This window comes from Gossypium arboreum, chromosome 1 (genome assembly GCF_025698485.1).
Source record: "Gossypium arboreum isolate Shixiya-1 chromosome 1, ASM2569848v2, whole genome shotgun sequence".
Taxonomy (NCBI): Eukaryota; Viridiplantae; Streptophyta; class Magnoliopsida; order Malvales; family Malvaceae; genus Gossypium; species Gossypium arboreum.
Window position 1 is genome coordinate 7,731,580 of NC_069070.1, and position 14,519 is coordinate 7,746,098.

A 14,519-nucleotide genomic window follows, 5' to 3' on the forward strand; every position below is an offset into this window, starting at 1 on the left:
TACGAACTGCTGGAATTGAATCAATTTGCTTTGGATGAGGACCGTTTGTGTGTTATGGATAGCGGATGTGCAATGGGACGAACAGTTTTAATGGGCTTTTTTTTAAACAAAAAATAAATATGAGAATCGTCTGTCACGAGTAGTGTTTTCAAGGATTATGTTTAACATAGAGTTCTAATTAGATGTTGAACTTGGTTCGAGTTATTTTCGTCGTAATTTAGTGCTTCAATTTGATTTTAGAGCTTTTGCCTTAACAGTTATCAGGCCATATGAAGCGTCAAATTAAGTATGAAATAATGTACTACTAAAAATAACAAAAACAAGCGAACTATTTGTTTGCTTTTAAAAATATGAATCAATTTTACAAAAATCAATTGAGGGAACATTCATGCATAAATTGGGTGGGTATCAGTTTAACATTGTTTTTAAAAACATTTTTGGAGCAAAGTACTATTAAACAATATTTTTGAGATTTTCTCAAATTAAAATGTGTTTTTGAGATAAAAAATACAGTTGTAAAAATACATTTTTAAGTCAAAAGTGTAAATACAAAATTTAGTTTTTGTTTCAAAGCGTTTTTTAGTTCAAAAATACTTTTAGGAAATTAAATTGAGTCTTGAGTACAAAAGTTCTGATAGATCTAGTAGCATCTGCTTCCTTCTAGTTATTCCGCTGATCTTTATGATACTTCTTAAATGTTCCAATTGCGTTTTACGGAAACAAAATGAATAATGAGCTGTCCTAGCTCTCGCCTTTTTATTATTCATATCAGTTGAGGTAAGCTTGTCTGGTCGGGGTTCCTAGATTGATTCCGCTTGCCTATAAAATGACTGATGTCACAAGTTTTAGCACCTTAAAATTTTTAAAAAATAAAAGAGCAAACAGTAATATTATACTTTAATAAAATTACAATTTGGCTCCATGATACTCTTATTTTCTTTTCTTTAATAAATTGATCATTTTATAAAAAATAAAACAGAATATGAATACATGCGAGTTTGAGTATAATGATTGGAAAAAATTATAAAAATTTTAAACATTATGTTAAAAAATTCTCATTTAAAATTATTTAAATTTATTTCTTTAAGAAGTCCACTCTCATTTCGATTGTCTCCAGTTATCCAAAAAATACTGTTCTATCACTAAATTTATTTCTTTAAGAAGTCCACTCTCATTTCGATTGTCTCCAGTTATCCAGAAAATACTGTTCTATCACTCCCATTTTCAATTTTCTCACTTCTGCACAAAGGGTGATCTGTTATCCTTTGCATTGTGGAATCGTATATTAAAATTGTCCGTATTAGCGATTCAATTTGAGAAGATATACAAATCCTTAAATATAATTTATTTAAATATTACTCGAGCTTTTAATTTTAGCTAAAATAATTCTTCTCTGTCATGTTCTTTATCATTTGTACTTCCACATTTTTAATAATATATTTTATTTTCATTCACATCTAGTATTGTTTAGAGTGAATAAATTTTTTAGCTAAATTTGCAACTAAAATTTAGTATCAAATTCATTTTAGTACCCGACCTGGCATGATAAAAATTGTGTTAGTTACGTTACCTAAAAATTTTAAAAATTGAAATTGATGTAATGATGTATAATCTCAAAATATAATTACGAAATCTAAGTTCCAAGGACCAAAAAGGACAATCAAGTTCAACTAGAAAAGGTTGAGGAGGGAAATCACACTAATCCTATCAATTCTAATAGGAAAATAAAATTCGGTTTTGAATTTGAGTCGTCATTAAACACAAAAAAGTAACTAATCTCAAAACACACTCAATTACCAAAAAACCCTTTTTGAGTTTACATGAGGATCAGGACTCTATCTAAAAGGCAAACACATACAAGAGAAAAGGAAAACAATATACCTAATACATGAAATCATACAAACCTAAATTTATTGAAACGGAGAGGACGAAAGGATGGGTCTAAGCCGTTTTAGGCTCTCTAAGCTTCCCCCACCTGGAATGGATCACCCTCAACAGGGAATAGAACACAGCCTTTATGCATGACACTATAAAGTTCCAACATGAAGACGGCCAATACCAGGGATATAACAGTCTAAAGAACAAACTTATTAGATGTCGTGGGTAACGTCCTACCTGCAAAATACATGAATAATCACCCACAAATAATTGCATCACTTTCAAAATTCAACTCCATAGAGGTATATCTCTTGGAAACAATCCATTCTAAGCTTCTATATGTGAAGAATGCGTCATAGCAAATTAGGTGCAAGTGACTGGATACTTGTATGGAAGAATTTTCAACTTGCAGAGGATGCAAGGAGGGGAAAGTTGGGAAGGAATTAAAGGAAGGAATTAGAGTGTGCGTGCGAGGCAAAGCCATCATCTTCCATCATAATACATTAACAGAGAAAAGAAAATGAGAAAGATGTAAGTTAGGCGTGTACATTTACAATTTTATATGTTTTTTAAAACTATCATTCTGAACCTTCTGCAGAAAATTGAAGAAGTAAAAAAATAAAAAGCTAGAAAAATAAATTTTCTTACCATTGGTGTCTTTAGTAAAAAGATGAAATTTTGAAAAATATTAGTAATTTTCTTTCTAATCATTGCTAGAATAAGATGGATGGAAAAAAATATAGTTTTCGAAAAATACATAATTTTAAACGAACTTACATCTCTATTATTTCCTTTTCTATTTGAAATACTGTGTTTTTATGCATTACAATGGAAAATAGTCATCTCATATTTTCTTTCTTTTCCACTTTTCCGCTTCTTTTCATCCTTTCACTGAACCAAAAGGACCATTTTTGGGTTGGTCTTATCAGGTGTCTTACTGTTAAGGGTTAACTCAGACATTAACAACCAATGAGCACATAAATGAACCCAAAATGCAACATGAAGAGTTATCATAGTTCATTTATGTCTCTCAATCACAGAGCGTGAGCCTTGCACAATCACAAGGTTGCTTCCTTGTGACCCGAAGATCATCCATTCAAGTCATGGAAACACCCTTGTACACTCATGACAAAATCTATTTCAGAATAGAGAAAGCGATGCTTGATTCATGTTCTTTCAAAAAGACAGTCACTTGAGATAGTAAGGTACTTACAGGAAAAAGGAAATCTAAGGCATCCCAAGCTGCATGACGGACAGCCCTTGTAGGATACATTGGACCACCAGGTGAGGTAAAGCTATACAGACAGGTCTTCAGCCTTGTACTTGTGGCCATTCTCAGTTCCATGCCTGCAGGTATTAAAAACTAAGGTCATATTTGAGTAACCAAATACCCCCCTAACCTTAGAAGAAGTTGATGGTAATAACTAATACCTCGGAGAATCTTAACCTGCGAAAGATAATGCAGTAAGACCGGCTCAACCTTTAATTTTTGAAGCTGGCAAAAGAAATTTTCTGATATGTCAACGTGTGGATCATAGCAATGGCTTTCAGTTAAGGTGATAATGTTAAACAAGATCATTAATATGTATACTTATCATCGAAACATAAAGTTACCTGGTCGGCTAGTTCAATAACAAGTATATCTGCTGGTCCACCAATCAGGAAAGAATTTGGAAACATGGGGCATTGCTTTAGGAAGCTTTCAATTTTTTCAACTGCATATAATAAAACATCATAAAAGGAACATCCCTACATGCAAATTATTTTTCAAAATAAGGATCCAAAGGGAGGAATAATCCAACCTGAGTTGTAAAAGAATATGAACCTTGAAAGTAGAAGATAAAGATCTCGCTGGGCCTGAAATCACAAAATATAGTTTTAGAAGATAAATGCCACTAAGGAATCCTGATCGGAAAAGGGCAATTACACAAAGATCCAGAACTTGGTACTATCTTCTTTCAGATATACCAAAACACGAGATAAAGCAAAAATATTTGACCTGTATTGGAATTTTATTTAACCGTGTCGATTCCAATGTGACTTCATCAAGGAGGTACTGAGTTCACAGAAGAAGAGAAGTATTAATAGATGGATTCTCCAAAAAAAAAAAAAAAAAAAGGAAAGAAACATGCATTTCAAACAGCAATGTGCTTCTTTTTGCTTTTACCTGAAAGAGAGACTGGAAACACCTTGTATTTGACTGTATATCCATCCTGCACACAAACACAAAGTAAGTTATTACCTTACCAGGGTGTAAGTGATGCCACTTTTTCAACAAGCATGACCATCATAAAGGCAATATGGTCATCCAAATTCAAAAGCTATTGGCATTTGGCAACGTGACAAAATCCCACACAAGCATTACCAATTTGTGTTCATACCAGAAAACATTTGTTGCACCCTGAACAAGTGCAGAGGAATAACGAAGTTGTACCTCTGCATTATCCAGTTGAACTTCAAATAACTGCAGAAAAAATCTATTGTTCAATATAAAGAACTTCATGGAAAGAGAATCAAAAGATTATTCACCGATCAAAACAAAACTTTTTCAGTCAAGAATGCCAAGATATCTTAATTGATAGTAGAAGCGATAATTATCCATTACCTAGCATCACTAGACACGATACATACAAAGATTTTTTGTGGTCATTGTGATCCAGAGAACCAATGTAGATCATTTGTGGTTATTTTGGTAGAGAACCCATGATACATACACTTTCATATTAGGAATATGCATCAAAATCCCAATTGAAAATAGCTACGGTAACGAGGAACCATGTGTAAGAAGGGAAAAACAGCAGGAACTAGACTATAATTCTAAAAGGCAAAAATCAAGTTCACTTCCTTTTTTTTTCTTTGTTACTTTATCCAGTTTCGGGAGACTCCAAATTATACCTTGCCAAGCCAACAACCATCCACACAGTTGACAGCACCAGAAATAAACAGCAGCAACAGCCAAAAAATTTATATTCCCATTAAACTACCATCATTCGAGCAGAGCAGTCAGGAAGGAGGCAAGAAATTTGAGTTCCACTCACAGGGCAATCAGATTAAAATTCGGGGAAAGCTAAGCTGAATTTTATATCTTTTAACTTGATTAGAAATGGTTCACAAGAAAATGATTTTCTCCAGAGAAGAACTCATAAACGTGAATTACTACTGCAGCAAGAAAAAGATCTGGAAAGAGGAATTTCATGATGAAGGACAAAAGGACTACAAACTAATCATGAGATCGCTTACCCATTTATGGAATAAAAGGGAAAAAATGTGAGATGCGAATGATTGGCTCCATAGTTGCACAATCAGATCAAGGATCGGCTTTCCACTATCAGGGGATCGAATATAGTAATCCGCAAGGACATCGTAAAAGCATAATCGACCATTAGCACCAAACTCAGCAGGAGTTATTGCATCTTCGTCTCTACTTAGGATTATATCTGTTTTAAGTCAACAAAATCACACATAACTGAACATTAAATTTCCATCTGATAAAAAGAATTACAAAGGCACGAAAACTTGAAAAATATCTATTTGATTAATGTAATTTTTAATATGAAAAGCCAAACAATTAGAATGAGTTAAAGATCTTAGCTAACCTTTGGCTCGATCATCGACTTCCAAAGCTATATCTGCAAATAGTTCTTGTAATAAGTTGCGTCTCTGAGATGGAGACGCTAATGCCTGCAATAAATTTGAACATACATCGATCAAGAAATTCCTAAACGCAGAATAAGTGCTTTTATTACTTTTGAGTTTGGATCAAATGATTAGCAGAAACGATGTAATTAATATGAGACTTCCCAGGGTCCAGACGCCAGTAAATACTCAAACCATTACCTAAAATGTTAAACCTTAAACCTAATATATCCCTTTTGCGAGAAAAAAAAGGAAAAGAAATCAGAAGATTGTTTTTAAAAAAAATCTTAAACAAATTCGGTTTTCCTCTCATCATATAAGATGAAGACGCTAATGCCTGCAATCAATCTGAACATACATCGATCAATAGGCTCTTAAACGCAGAAAAAGAAGTGCTTTTATTACTTTTTAGATCAAGTGCTTAGCAGAAACAATAAAATAAAATTAGAAGACTTTACAGAGTCCAGACGCCAGTAAATACTCAATCATTACCTAAAACGTTAAATCTTAAACCTAATATACTCCTTTTTCGAGAAAAAACAACAAAAAACAAATTAAAAGATTGATTTGAAAACGTAAAAAAAAAATATTCCGCTTTTACTTTTATCATATCGAGAAACAAAAATAAAAATAAGAGAAAAACGAACCCGCTGAAGCTTTTTCTCGATTTCTAGGGAGAGCTTGTTGAGATAAGCGGAGCTTTGAGGCCTTGAAGAAGCTTCTTGTTGCTGCATTTTATTTTACCTTTTATGTTAAGATCTCAACAGGAGAAGAAGGAAATTAAAATCTATCATTCGAGAAAGAGGAATTTTGAAATCAAATTTGAAATTGATCCAATCAAATAGTTTTTATATTTCCGTTTCCGGCCTATTCGCTCCCAACAGAAGTACTTTCTTCGATACGAATAGCAGCGGCCGTTTTGACCTTTTACCATCAAAAAGTTCAGAAGGCGGTGAATTTCATAATAATTATTTACTATAAAATATAACTTTTTAAATAAATTAATGGCGGAATGTGGAAGGTAAGCATGAGCATATATGGCGTGAGAGAGAAGCAACAGCGTGGAAGATTAGAGGGGAAGAGCTTTGTTGAGAGGAAAGCCAAAATGGGGGAGAATGGTGGTAGAGAGTAGAGACTGATTATAATTGATTAACAATTTTTTATGGGGTGTTGCTGGTACGTTTTAACATTTTCCACGTGTATGATTTCATGTTCCACGTGGCTGTTTCATAGGATGTGAGTTTTGAGTGGCCTAAGTGTGGGACTGGGTAGAGCAAACCACGGTCACCCGAGAATGGAGAATTGGAAAGCAGTTGCTTTTAATCCATTGAGCCACGTGCTATAAAATTAAACCTTTTTTTATACGTGTAAAATCTGTAGTTTTCTTCTACTTGTATGCTAAGGCATTATAAGAATTAATTTTCAATATTTTTAGAATAAAATAACATTAACAATAATCCAAAATGAGTTAAACCGATGAAATTAAAAAAATTCAAATTCAAATTTATATTAGTATTGTATTTATAATTATTGTATATTTATAATTGTAATCTTCTCCAGATAAATTTTAAATCTCAAAAAATATAAAAACATGAATTCAAAATGATGAAAATTTATTTGAAATTGGTTCAAATTAAAAGTTTACCCAACCTCAAAACTGATTTGAATCGAAAGGCTTGAAGAGTTTAAAACTTGAATTGCCTTAATTTAAATTAATTTAATTGATAATTAAGTAGACAACAAATTCAAATCTCAAAATTATATATAAACTTTTATTAAATATGATTAGTAAATTTTGATCTTGTACAATTATATGTACAAAACTTTGATTTTAATTTTATTTGATTTAATTGTATATATTAAAATTTTAATTAAACTACTTTCCTCTCTAGTAAAAACATATATTAGTGAAATCTTATGTATACAGTTATACAAATTCAAAATTCCCACAATTTTAATCCCTTCCTTCATGACACTTGTCCATTCCATTGTTTTTCTTTTTCTTTTTTTTACAAATAAATATTGGCTAAATTTCAATTCTAATTCTTCTAATTTTTAGATTATATAAAATAATTAAATTTTAATTTTATCCCTATATTTTATTCAAATTTGAAATTTTACCTTTATATTTTAATTTTGATATAGTTTAATATTTTAATTTTATAACATCTTTATTTAATCTAAATATTTTATTTTGACTCAAATGCTAATGTGAATTTAAAAATTACTAACACCGTTAAAATTTTTGTTGAATTTAGATACATTACAATGTCATTTTTTTTCTGTTATATGAATATCAAGGTTTTTTTTTTTCAAATCATCACACAAACAACTTTAATAGAAAATTTTAACAATGTAAACAGATGAACTTGAATTTTAATTTGAAAAGTAAAGAGATTAAATTCCTAAAAATAAAAGTACAATTATTAAATTCTAAATATATGAAGAGTACAAAATCATATTGTAATTTTTAAAATTTTTAGTTTATATTTTAGTAAAAAAATATTATTAAACGAAGGTTCATTTTAAGAATACAAGCCGAATGCATTGAGATCTAATTGGAGTATTCAGTGCATTGCAAGAGAGGCCGGGTGAATCAAGACTCGGAGATTATTAAAGCTCAAAAGTAGAAACCAGGAGAAAATATCATTTTTTATGGAGGGACTCATAAGACATGTACAAAGAAATTGACTGGACTCACCAACCCATCAGCATTCTTCTAACTCTATCTACAATCTGATTTCTAGCTAACGTACTCGATAATTGGAATCCGCAGTTCTCGTCCAAAAGGAATCTGTAGACTTCCCATTCTCGATCTGAACTCGAATATCTTCCGATTTCAGCCTAAAAACCGACAAAGCAAATGGTTAATGGAAGGTTAAAGCCATGATTTGGATGCCAACCATGCTCTTATGTATTAAACGATGGAAATACAAGCTAAACCTTTGAGTTCGAAATACCAAGCATTGTTGTATCATTGTTATCGTCTGTTATGTTATATCATAGCAATTTTGCAGTAAGTTACAATCTATTTATGGACTTCAAATCATTTTCGGTGCGAAAATGAATGCTTACCGAGAATATGCAAATTCCAAGAGCCTTTAGAGCTAGTGTAACATCATAGAAAACTCTTGGTCTCCCCTTTCCAGATAACTCAACTGGATTAGCAACCAGAAGTTCTGTATCAGGCCCACGGTTTGCGATGATGACACGCAATGGGTGAAGCATTTCCACCTTCAAACGAGAGCATAGTCCATTTTGCTTCTCAGGATCCACAAACTTTTTGCCATCCTTTTGCTGAATAAAGAGGTCCAAATCACGGCAGCCTTTGGAATTTGGTGAGAACCGGCCAAAAGCTATCTGATAAAAACAAAACAAAGTAGCATATAGCAGAAAAGTTGAAAATTCATGCAGAAGTGGAAGAAAGGAGGAGATGCATCAGACGTTCAAAGTCGTTTCAATCATGAGCACCTTGATCCAAGAAGAGGCAATTTAGTGGCTAAAGAAAACAAGCCGACAGAGAACCTTCGGAAACAGTTAACACCACACATCATAATTATGGTTCAAGGGAATCCATCAACTCAATGGCAGGTCTAATCTAAGGAAAGATATAGAATTACTGACAATCAATCTCTTAACAGACAAATCATTGGTGTTTTCCATTTCAATTTGGAGAATGAAAAGTTCTAAGGACAAGCATTGAAAAGGTAGAGGTGAAACTGCTTCAAACCCCAATCATGTAAATTTTGCAAAAATATGAACTCAGCAATGTGACATCTTCAACCTGTGAGATGTAGGAGCTATGCAACATAACTGGACATGCAAATTTTCGTGCAATACAATAGAAACTAACTTCATGAGCAGAATACAGAATACCTTGATATTGCAGTCTTTCAAAGTTCTCAAGATATCGTAGAAAAGACTTTTGTGATCAACACAATGTATTTGAAGTAATGTATGAGCTGGGCTCAATGAATTATCTACTACCACATTTGCTTTCTTCAATTTTGTCATATCTGAGCTCAGAGCTTGCAAACGAGTCTCTTTATCGGATAGCACAAAACAAAATAACTCTTCTGCTACAGCAGGAGAAAGAGATGAGATACCATGATGACAGTCATACTCTGGACCAGCCAACCTTAGTTTACAACTGATGCATGAATCACCCAACACGGCATCTAATTGTTTACATAAGTGATGTTGCCGTTCTTCGGTGTGTAAAAGCTCCCTGACCATGTTGAGAGATAATTGAGATCAATAACCAAGCCATTCAATACTTTATTCCTTGATCACTTGGTCATAATTAATACAATTACACAGTTTCTGATCACAACTCGTCAATAAGTTCTAAACATCTCAAATAACAGTTCAATCATCAATAGACAATATATACTTTGTTATTTTCAGTCTTCAATGAAGAAATACACTCAAATCTCACAGAACTGGGGATCAAGAACAACAGGTGTTTGGATCAAATAATTTTCTTTACCATGGCAAGTAAAAAGCATAGAGAAAGGTAAAACAAGATGATTAAAGCCAAAGAAAACCATGAATTTCAAGACAAATATTTCATTTTCATTACAAGTGCACAACTTGATAACTGAGAAGTGGTCCCCCAAAATTATACCGTCAGGACAACATTTAAAGGCTAGACCCTAAATACGTCAACGTATCAAACAGAAACAAAGAACTGAAATTTCTTAAAGAAAATTCAAAAAACAATAAAAACTCATGAACTACATAAAACTGCTATTAAACATGTGAATATACCTTATATGTTATCAGTTATAAGCGAAAAAGACAAAAGCGGTGCAAGCATATCAAAAAAGAATCTTACATGTTATCAGTTATAAAGAAGAGGTCGAGGACTCTGCCATCTGGGGTTGTTGTAACTTTAACCTTTTGAATTGTGAGCTCAAGCTCACAGAGAACCTGTGTAACATCTAAAGCAAGGTACCAACCACATTAGATTCAACTATGCATGTAACACACCTACCCACACGTGAAAGAACACACATCCACACATTAATTAGGGCTGTAAAGGAATCAATCTAGAATGAGCTTTTAGCTAATCTATAAACAATCTTATAAATGAAATTGTTCGTGAGCATAAACACACTTTCTTTAACATGGATTCATTTCTAATTTTTATTCAAAATTAATAGTTTAACTTAATAAAGTAATAGAATCCGAATTAGATTCAACTAAAGCAAAATAACAGCCACAGTAGATTGAACTATGCACATTGCACACCTAACCACACATGAAGAACACACACATCCACATTTATCAGGGTTGTAAAGGAATCAAAGTTGAATAAGCTTTTAGTTAATCTATAAACGATCTTACAAACAAACTTGATCATGAACATAAACGAATTGAAAACACTTTCTTAGACATTGATTCATTTCTAAAATTTTGCTCACAATAATTTGTTTAACTTAATAAAGTAATAGAACCCAAATCCATTCTCAGACTTATTTCCTAAATCCTATGCCTAATTCACAACCTAACATAAATTAAGGAACATTTACTTGGAATCATGCTTACCATGTAGCAATCCTTTCCGGTCAAGGCAAAAGAACTTCAACAAGTAAACCGGAGAAGCCGGGGAGTTGGAAGGTTGATCATTCAAGTAAAATGTCACCGAACAAGAAGGGCATAAGGATTGAAGGCGGTTCTTCAAGCTTGGCCACCTCACAACAGGTGAGCTCGAATGAGGAACCACCCAAAACACCATATAGCACCAAATTCCATCCGTTGAAACATCTGCGACCAGAAAATTCTAACTATTAAAAAACATACCTCAATCAGAAAACATCAGGTTTCAGTTCTTATCAAAGTTTCAAAAACTAAACCAGTGAAAAACCATTCATAATTTCAGACAACGCCAAATCTAAAAGAACTCACCTCCTTTGGTGATGTAAAGACCGAAATCGAGAATTATATGGCAAATATCGCATCCTAGGCCGTGCTTATCAGGACAATTAACGGTGATTACATGAGGCTCTCCTTGCTTGTTTCCTTTCTGGATCAAAACGGCGTCGTCGCTCGGCACTCCCATACCGGCGACAATGCCAGATCGATCTCCGATGTTAGAGCTTTGCTTTTTTTATTAGGCTTTTCCAATTTTCCTTTTTGTTTGCTCTTTTTTTTTTTTTGAAGGATAATAAAATAAATGTAAGGAGGCAACGGGGAAGGTCCCTGTGAGTGTGACGGTTCCTATTTAGGGACAGACCAACCCAGCGTCGAGAATAGTGTGGGAGGTTTTAGAGACACGTGGCGGATTTACTCTGGCTTTAAATGGGACCGTCCGATGAAACACGGTGCGACGGGTATGGTTTGTTGTACATGTGTGGGACTGGGATGCACTGCCTTTTATCGTCTTGCAGTAAATTTGTTACAGTCACGAGTAGGCAACACGAAGGTGACCAATTTGACACGAAATCAAAGGCCAGACAGAAATTTGAAATTAGTATAAAAGTTGACTTCGGACCCATGTTGGATGCTATTAGAAATTGATTCAAATTTTATTTATTAAATCTGATTTCATAGTTAAATTTAATTAACTAAGTAAATATCCTCTTTTTTTATCAAATTAATTAAATAAAATTCTAAAAAGAAATTAAGTAAATATTCTTAGTAAATAAAGAATTGAGACAGCGATGGTTGTGGATTGAAGAAGTCAACCAGAAGTTAACCGATATTATAATCAAAAGAGTTGAAGTTAAAAAAAATCAATTGAATCGATAAAAATAATTTTAAAATAAAATAAATGTTTATGTTTCAATTTTTATTTGTATTTAATCTTTTATAAAAAAATTTAAATTTGTTCACTTATTTTATTTTATAATTGTTGAATCAACGGTCCGATGATTAAGTCAGAATTTGCTGGTCTCACCAACTCCATTTTATAATATTGATGTCACGATGACATCTTACCCATGCACAACAATATGATAGGAGGAGCGGCGAATCTTCAAAATTCCAGTAGGTTCAGTAGGTTCCAAATTTTAACACTTCTCTTTTCACTATCGTCGCAGTTAGCTTTTGTGTTAACTTTCGTTGGTCATCTTATCTTTTTTTCCCTCCATCATTTGAGATTATGCCTCCCCATCCCCTCTATCTTTTTCTATTACCTTCGGCTGTTGTGATGTGGATGGCTTAAACTCCTACTACTTTCTGGAATTTTTTCACGTTTTTGCTTAGAGCATGGCTGGTTTTTTCAATTTATGTTTTTTTTTCTTTCTATCTTGACCTTTGTTTTTCTTTTTAAGGTCAAGAGAAACTGATGAAGGTTCTGGATGCATTGGAAGTCCATTGTCTGTTCTCTTTATTAAGCATTCTATTGTTTGATGGTTGATGTCTAAAGGAGAATTCTGACATCATCAAACGCTGGTTAAAGCTTCCATATAAGTTTAGTACACCTTTGCATTATGCTAATCCATCTTTTGCTATCATCCTGTAATCAACAACAGTTAATGTTATGAGATTTAAACATGGAAAGGATAGCATAAAAGATGAGAATTTTAGCTTGAAGCTTGTTTGCGAATTTGAAGCCACGAAAAGTATCTCATTGTTTTCTAAACTCAGAGAGAAAACTCTGAGTATTGGAAAAAAATAGTCTCCCCGATTTCTCTCTGAGTTAATATTGCTATCAAAAGTCTAAATTTATCCTTCATTCTTTTAAAAAAAAGTTAAATTTAATTAATCTTTTGAAAAAAAAAAGTAGAAATGATATTTCTTTTCATAAGAATATTAATTGTTAATTTTTAAATATGATAACTTACGATAACCTAAATGTATTACATGTTATTTTTTAATCTTCATGAATTTTTTATAATTTTTAATTTTGATTTTGATTTTTATTTTTATAATTTTGAATTATTTGTTGACATAACATATAAGATAAATGATGTTATATTAATATGATGTGCACATGTATTACCATGCAAGTTGTCACACCAACAACATTAAAAATTGATGTTTTACTCATCATTTTCATTAAAAAACAAAGCAACTTGACTTTTTCTTTTTAAAGGTTAAAGGCCAAATTTAATTAAAACAATAAGAATCAAATTGACAAAATGTAAATGTTGAAGGCAAAATTTATCATTACGCCAAATACTTTGTAAGTGAAAACCAACATGCAACCTTTGGATGAGGCTAAGAGTTGTTTCTGGTGGTGCTGCAATTCTGCAAAAAGCTAAACACAACAACAAGATTCGAGCGTTATACCTCATGAAGCTCCCAACATGCCTTACGAACCCGACAGCGTACCCATAGAGAGCTAGACATGTGTCTCCCAATGGAATCAATAACACTACGAACTCTGAGTTAGTTCACGAACCTCAACTCAATGAACTTTGGTAAGAGACACCTCCATTAAGACTATATAAGGATCACATGGAGGCCAAGGCGATTGATCGCTAGTCACCCTAAAATGTCTCATCCTTGTAATGAATCGAAAGTTACGGTATCGGAAATTGAGTCTTGAGTACTGTTTCCGTGAAATTTATTCATGAATATTTATTAGAAATATTTATGAATTATAGTTGAATGGTTATTTAGTGTTTAATTAAGTAAAGTAGCTTGAATTTAGTTTAAAGGATTAAATTGCATAAGGAATAAAAGTTTAATTATAGATTAAAGAAGTAAAAGGGACTAATCTAGCAATTAGACCCTAAGTGCCATGTGTGGGATGTATGATATAACATGTGTAATAGTTGGTATATATGTGTAATAGCTATAAGATATTTTATGTTATAGCTATTACACATGTTAATTTTATATTTATTATAGGTTAATAATAATATAATATAGTATAATGAATAAAGAATAATGAGTAAAGAAACATAGAAAGAGTTACAGAGAGCAAACGTGAGAAAGAAAGAAAGAAAGAAAGAAAGAAATAGAAAAGGAAATTTGAGGATTAAGGCCCTAAAGCTTGATTGGTAAGTTGTTTTAGCTCATTTTTTATGATTTTTATGTTTATGGATGCCTAA

General features: G+C 32.5%; 2 protein-coding genes across 2 annotated transcripts; both read right to left on the reverse strand.

The window, feature by feature from the left end:
* Positions 1–1,711: 1,711 nt before the first annotated feature.
* Positions 1,712–6,673, reverse strand: LOC108480565 (uncharacterized). Its single transcript, XM_017783602.2, has 11 exons — positions 6,162–6,673; positions 5,475–5,559; positions 5,119–5,315; positions 4,260–4,342; positions 4,046–4,091; positions 3,878–3,934; positions 3,681–3,735; positions 3,493–3,593; positions 3,310–3,373; positions 3,092–3,225; positions 1,712–2,115 (listed from the first exon to the last, which is right to left on the reverse strand). The coding sequence occupies exons 1-11, from the start codon at positions 6,246–6,248 to the stop codon at positions 1,942–1,944; spliced, it is 1,083 nt and encodes a 360-aa protein (XP_017639091.1). The 5' UTR covers positions 6,249–6,673; the 3' UTR covers positions 1,712–1,941.
* Positions 6,674–7,975: 1,302 nt separating this feature from the next.
* LOC108480425 (ACT domain-containing protein ACR9-like) lies at positions 7,976–11,963 on the reverse strand. Its single transcript, XM_017783424.2, has 6 exons — positions 11,425–11,963; positions 11,065–11,283; positions 10,352–10,457; positions 9,391–9,742; positions 8,590–8,874; positions 7,976–8,358 (listed from the first exon to the last, which is right to left on the reverse strand). The coding sequence occupies exons 1-6, from the start codon at positions 11,576–11,578 to the stop codon at positions 8,212–8,214; spliced, it is 1,263 nt and encodes a 420-aa protein (XP_017638913.1). The 5' UTR covers positions 11,579–11,963; the 3' UTR covers positions 7,976–8,211.
* Between the last annotated feature and the right edge of the window lie 2,556 nt (positions 11,964–14,519).

Excerpts from the sequence above, each read along its gene's own strand:
- LOC108480565 (XM_017783602.2), bottom strand. The coding sequence starts at position 6,248 with ATGCAGCAACAAGAAGCTTCTTCAAGGCCTCAAAGCTCCGCTTATCTC. Across the intron at positions 5,316-5,474 it reads AGTCGATGATCGAGCCAAAG|ATATAATCCTAAGTAGAGAC; the intron begins GTTAGCTAAGAT and ends GACTTAAAACAG. Across the intron at positions 3,736-3,877 it reads TAAATAAAATTCCAATACAG|GCCCAGCGAGATCTTTATCT; the intron begins GTCAAATATTTT and ends TTGTGATTTCAG.
- LOC108480425 (XM_017783424.2), bottom strand. The coding sequence starts at position 11,578 with ATGGGAGTGCCGAGCGACGACGCCGTTTTGATCCAGAAAGGAAACAAG. Across the intron at positions 11,284-11,424 it reads TCTTTACATCACCAAAGGAG|ATGTTTCAACGGATGGAATT; the intron begins GTGAGTTCTTTT and ends TTCTGGTCGCAG. Across the intron at positions 8,359-8,589 it reads TTGGAATTTGCATATTCTCG|GCTGAAATCGGAAGATATTC; the intron begins GTAAGCATTCAT and ends GTCGGTTTTTAG.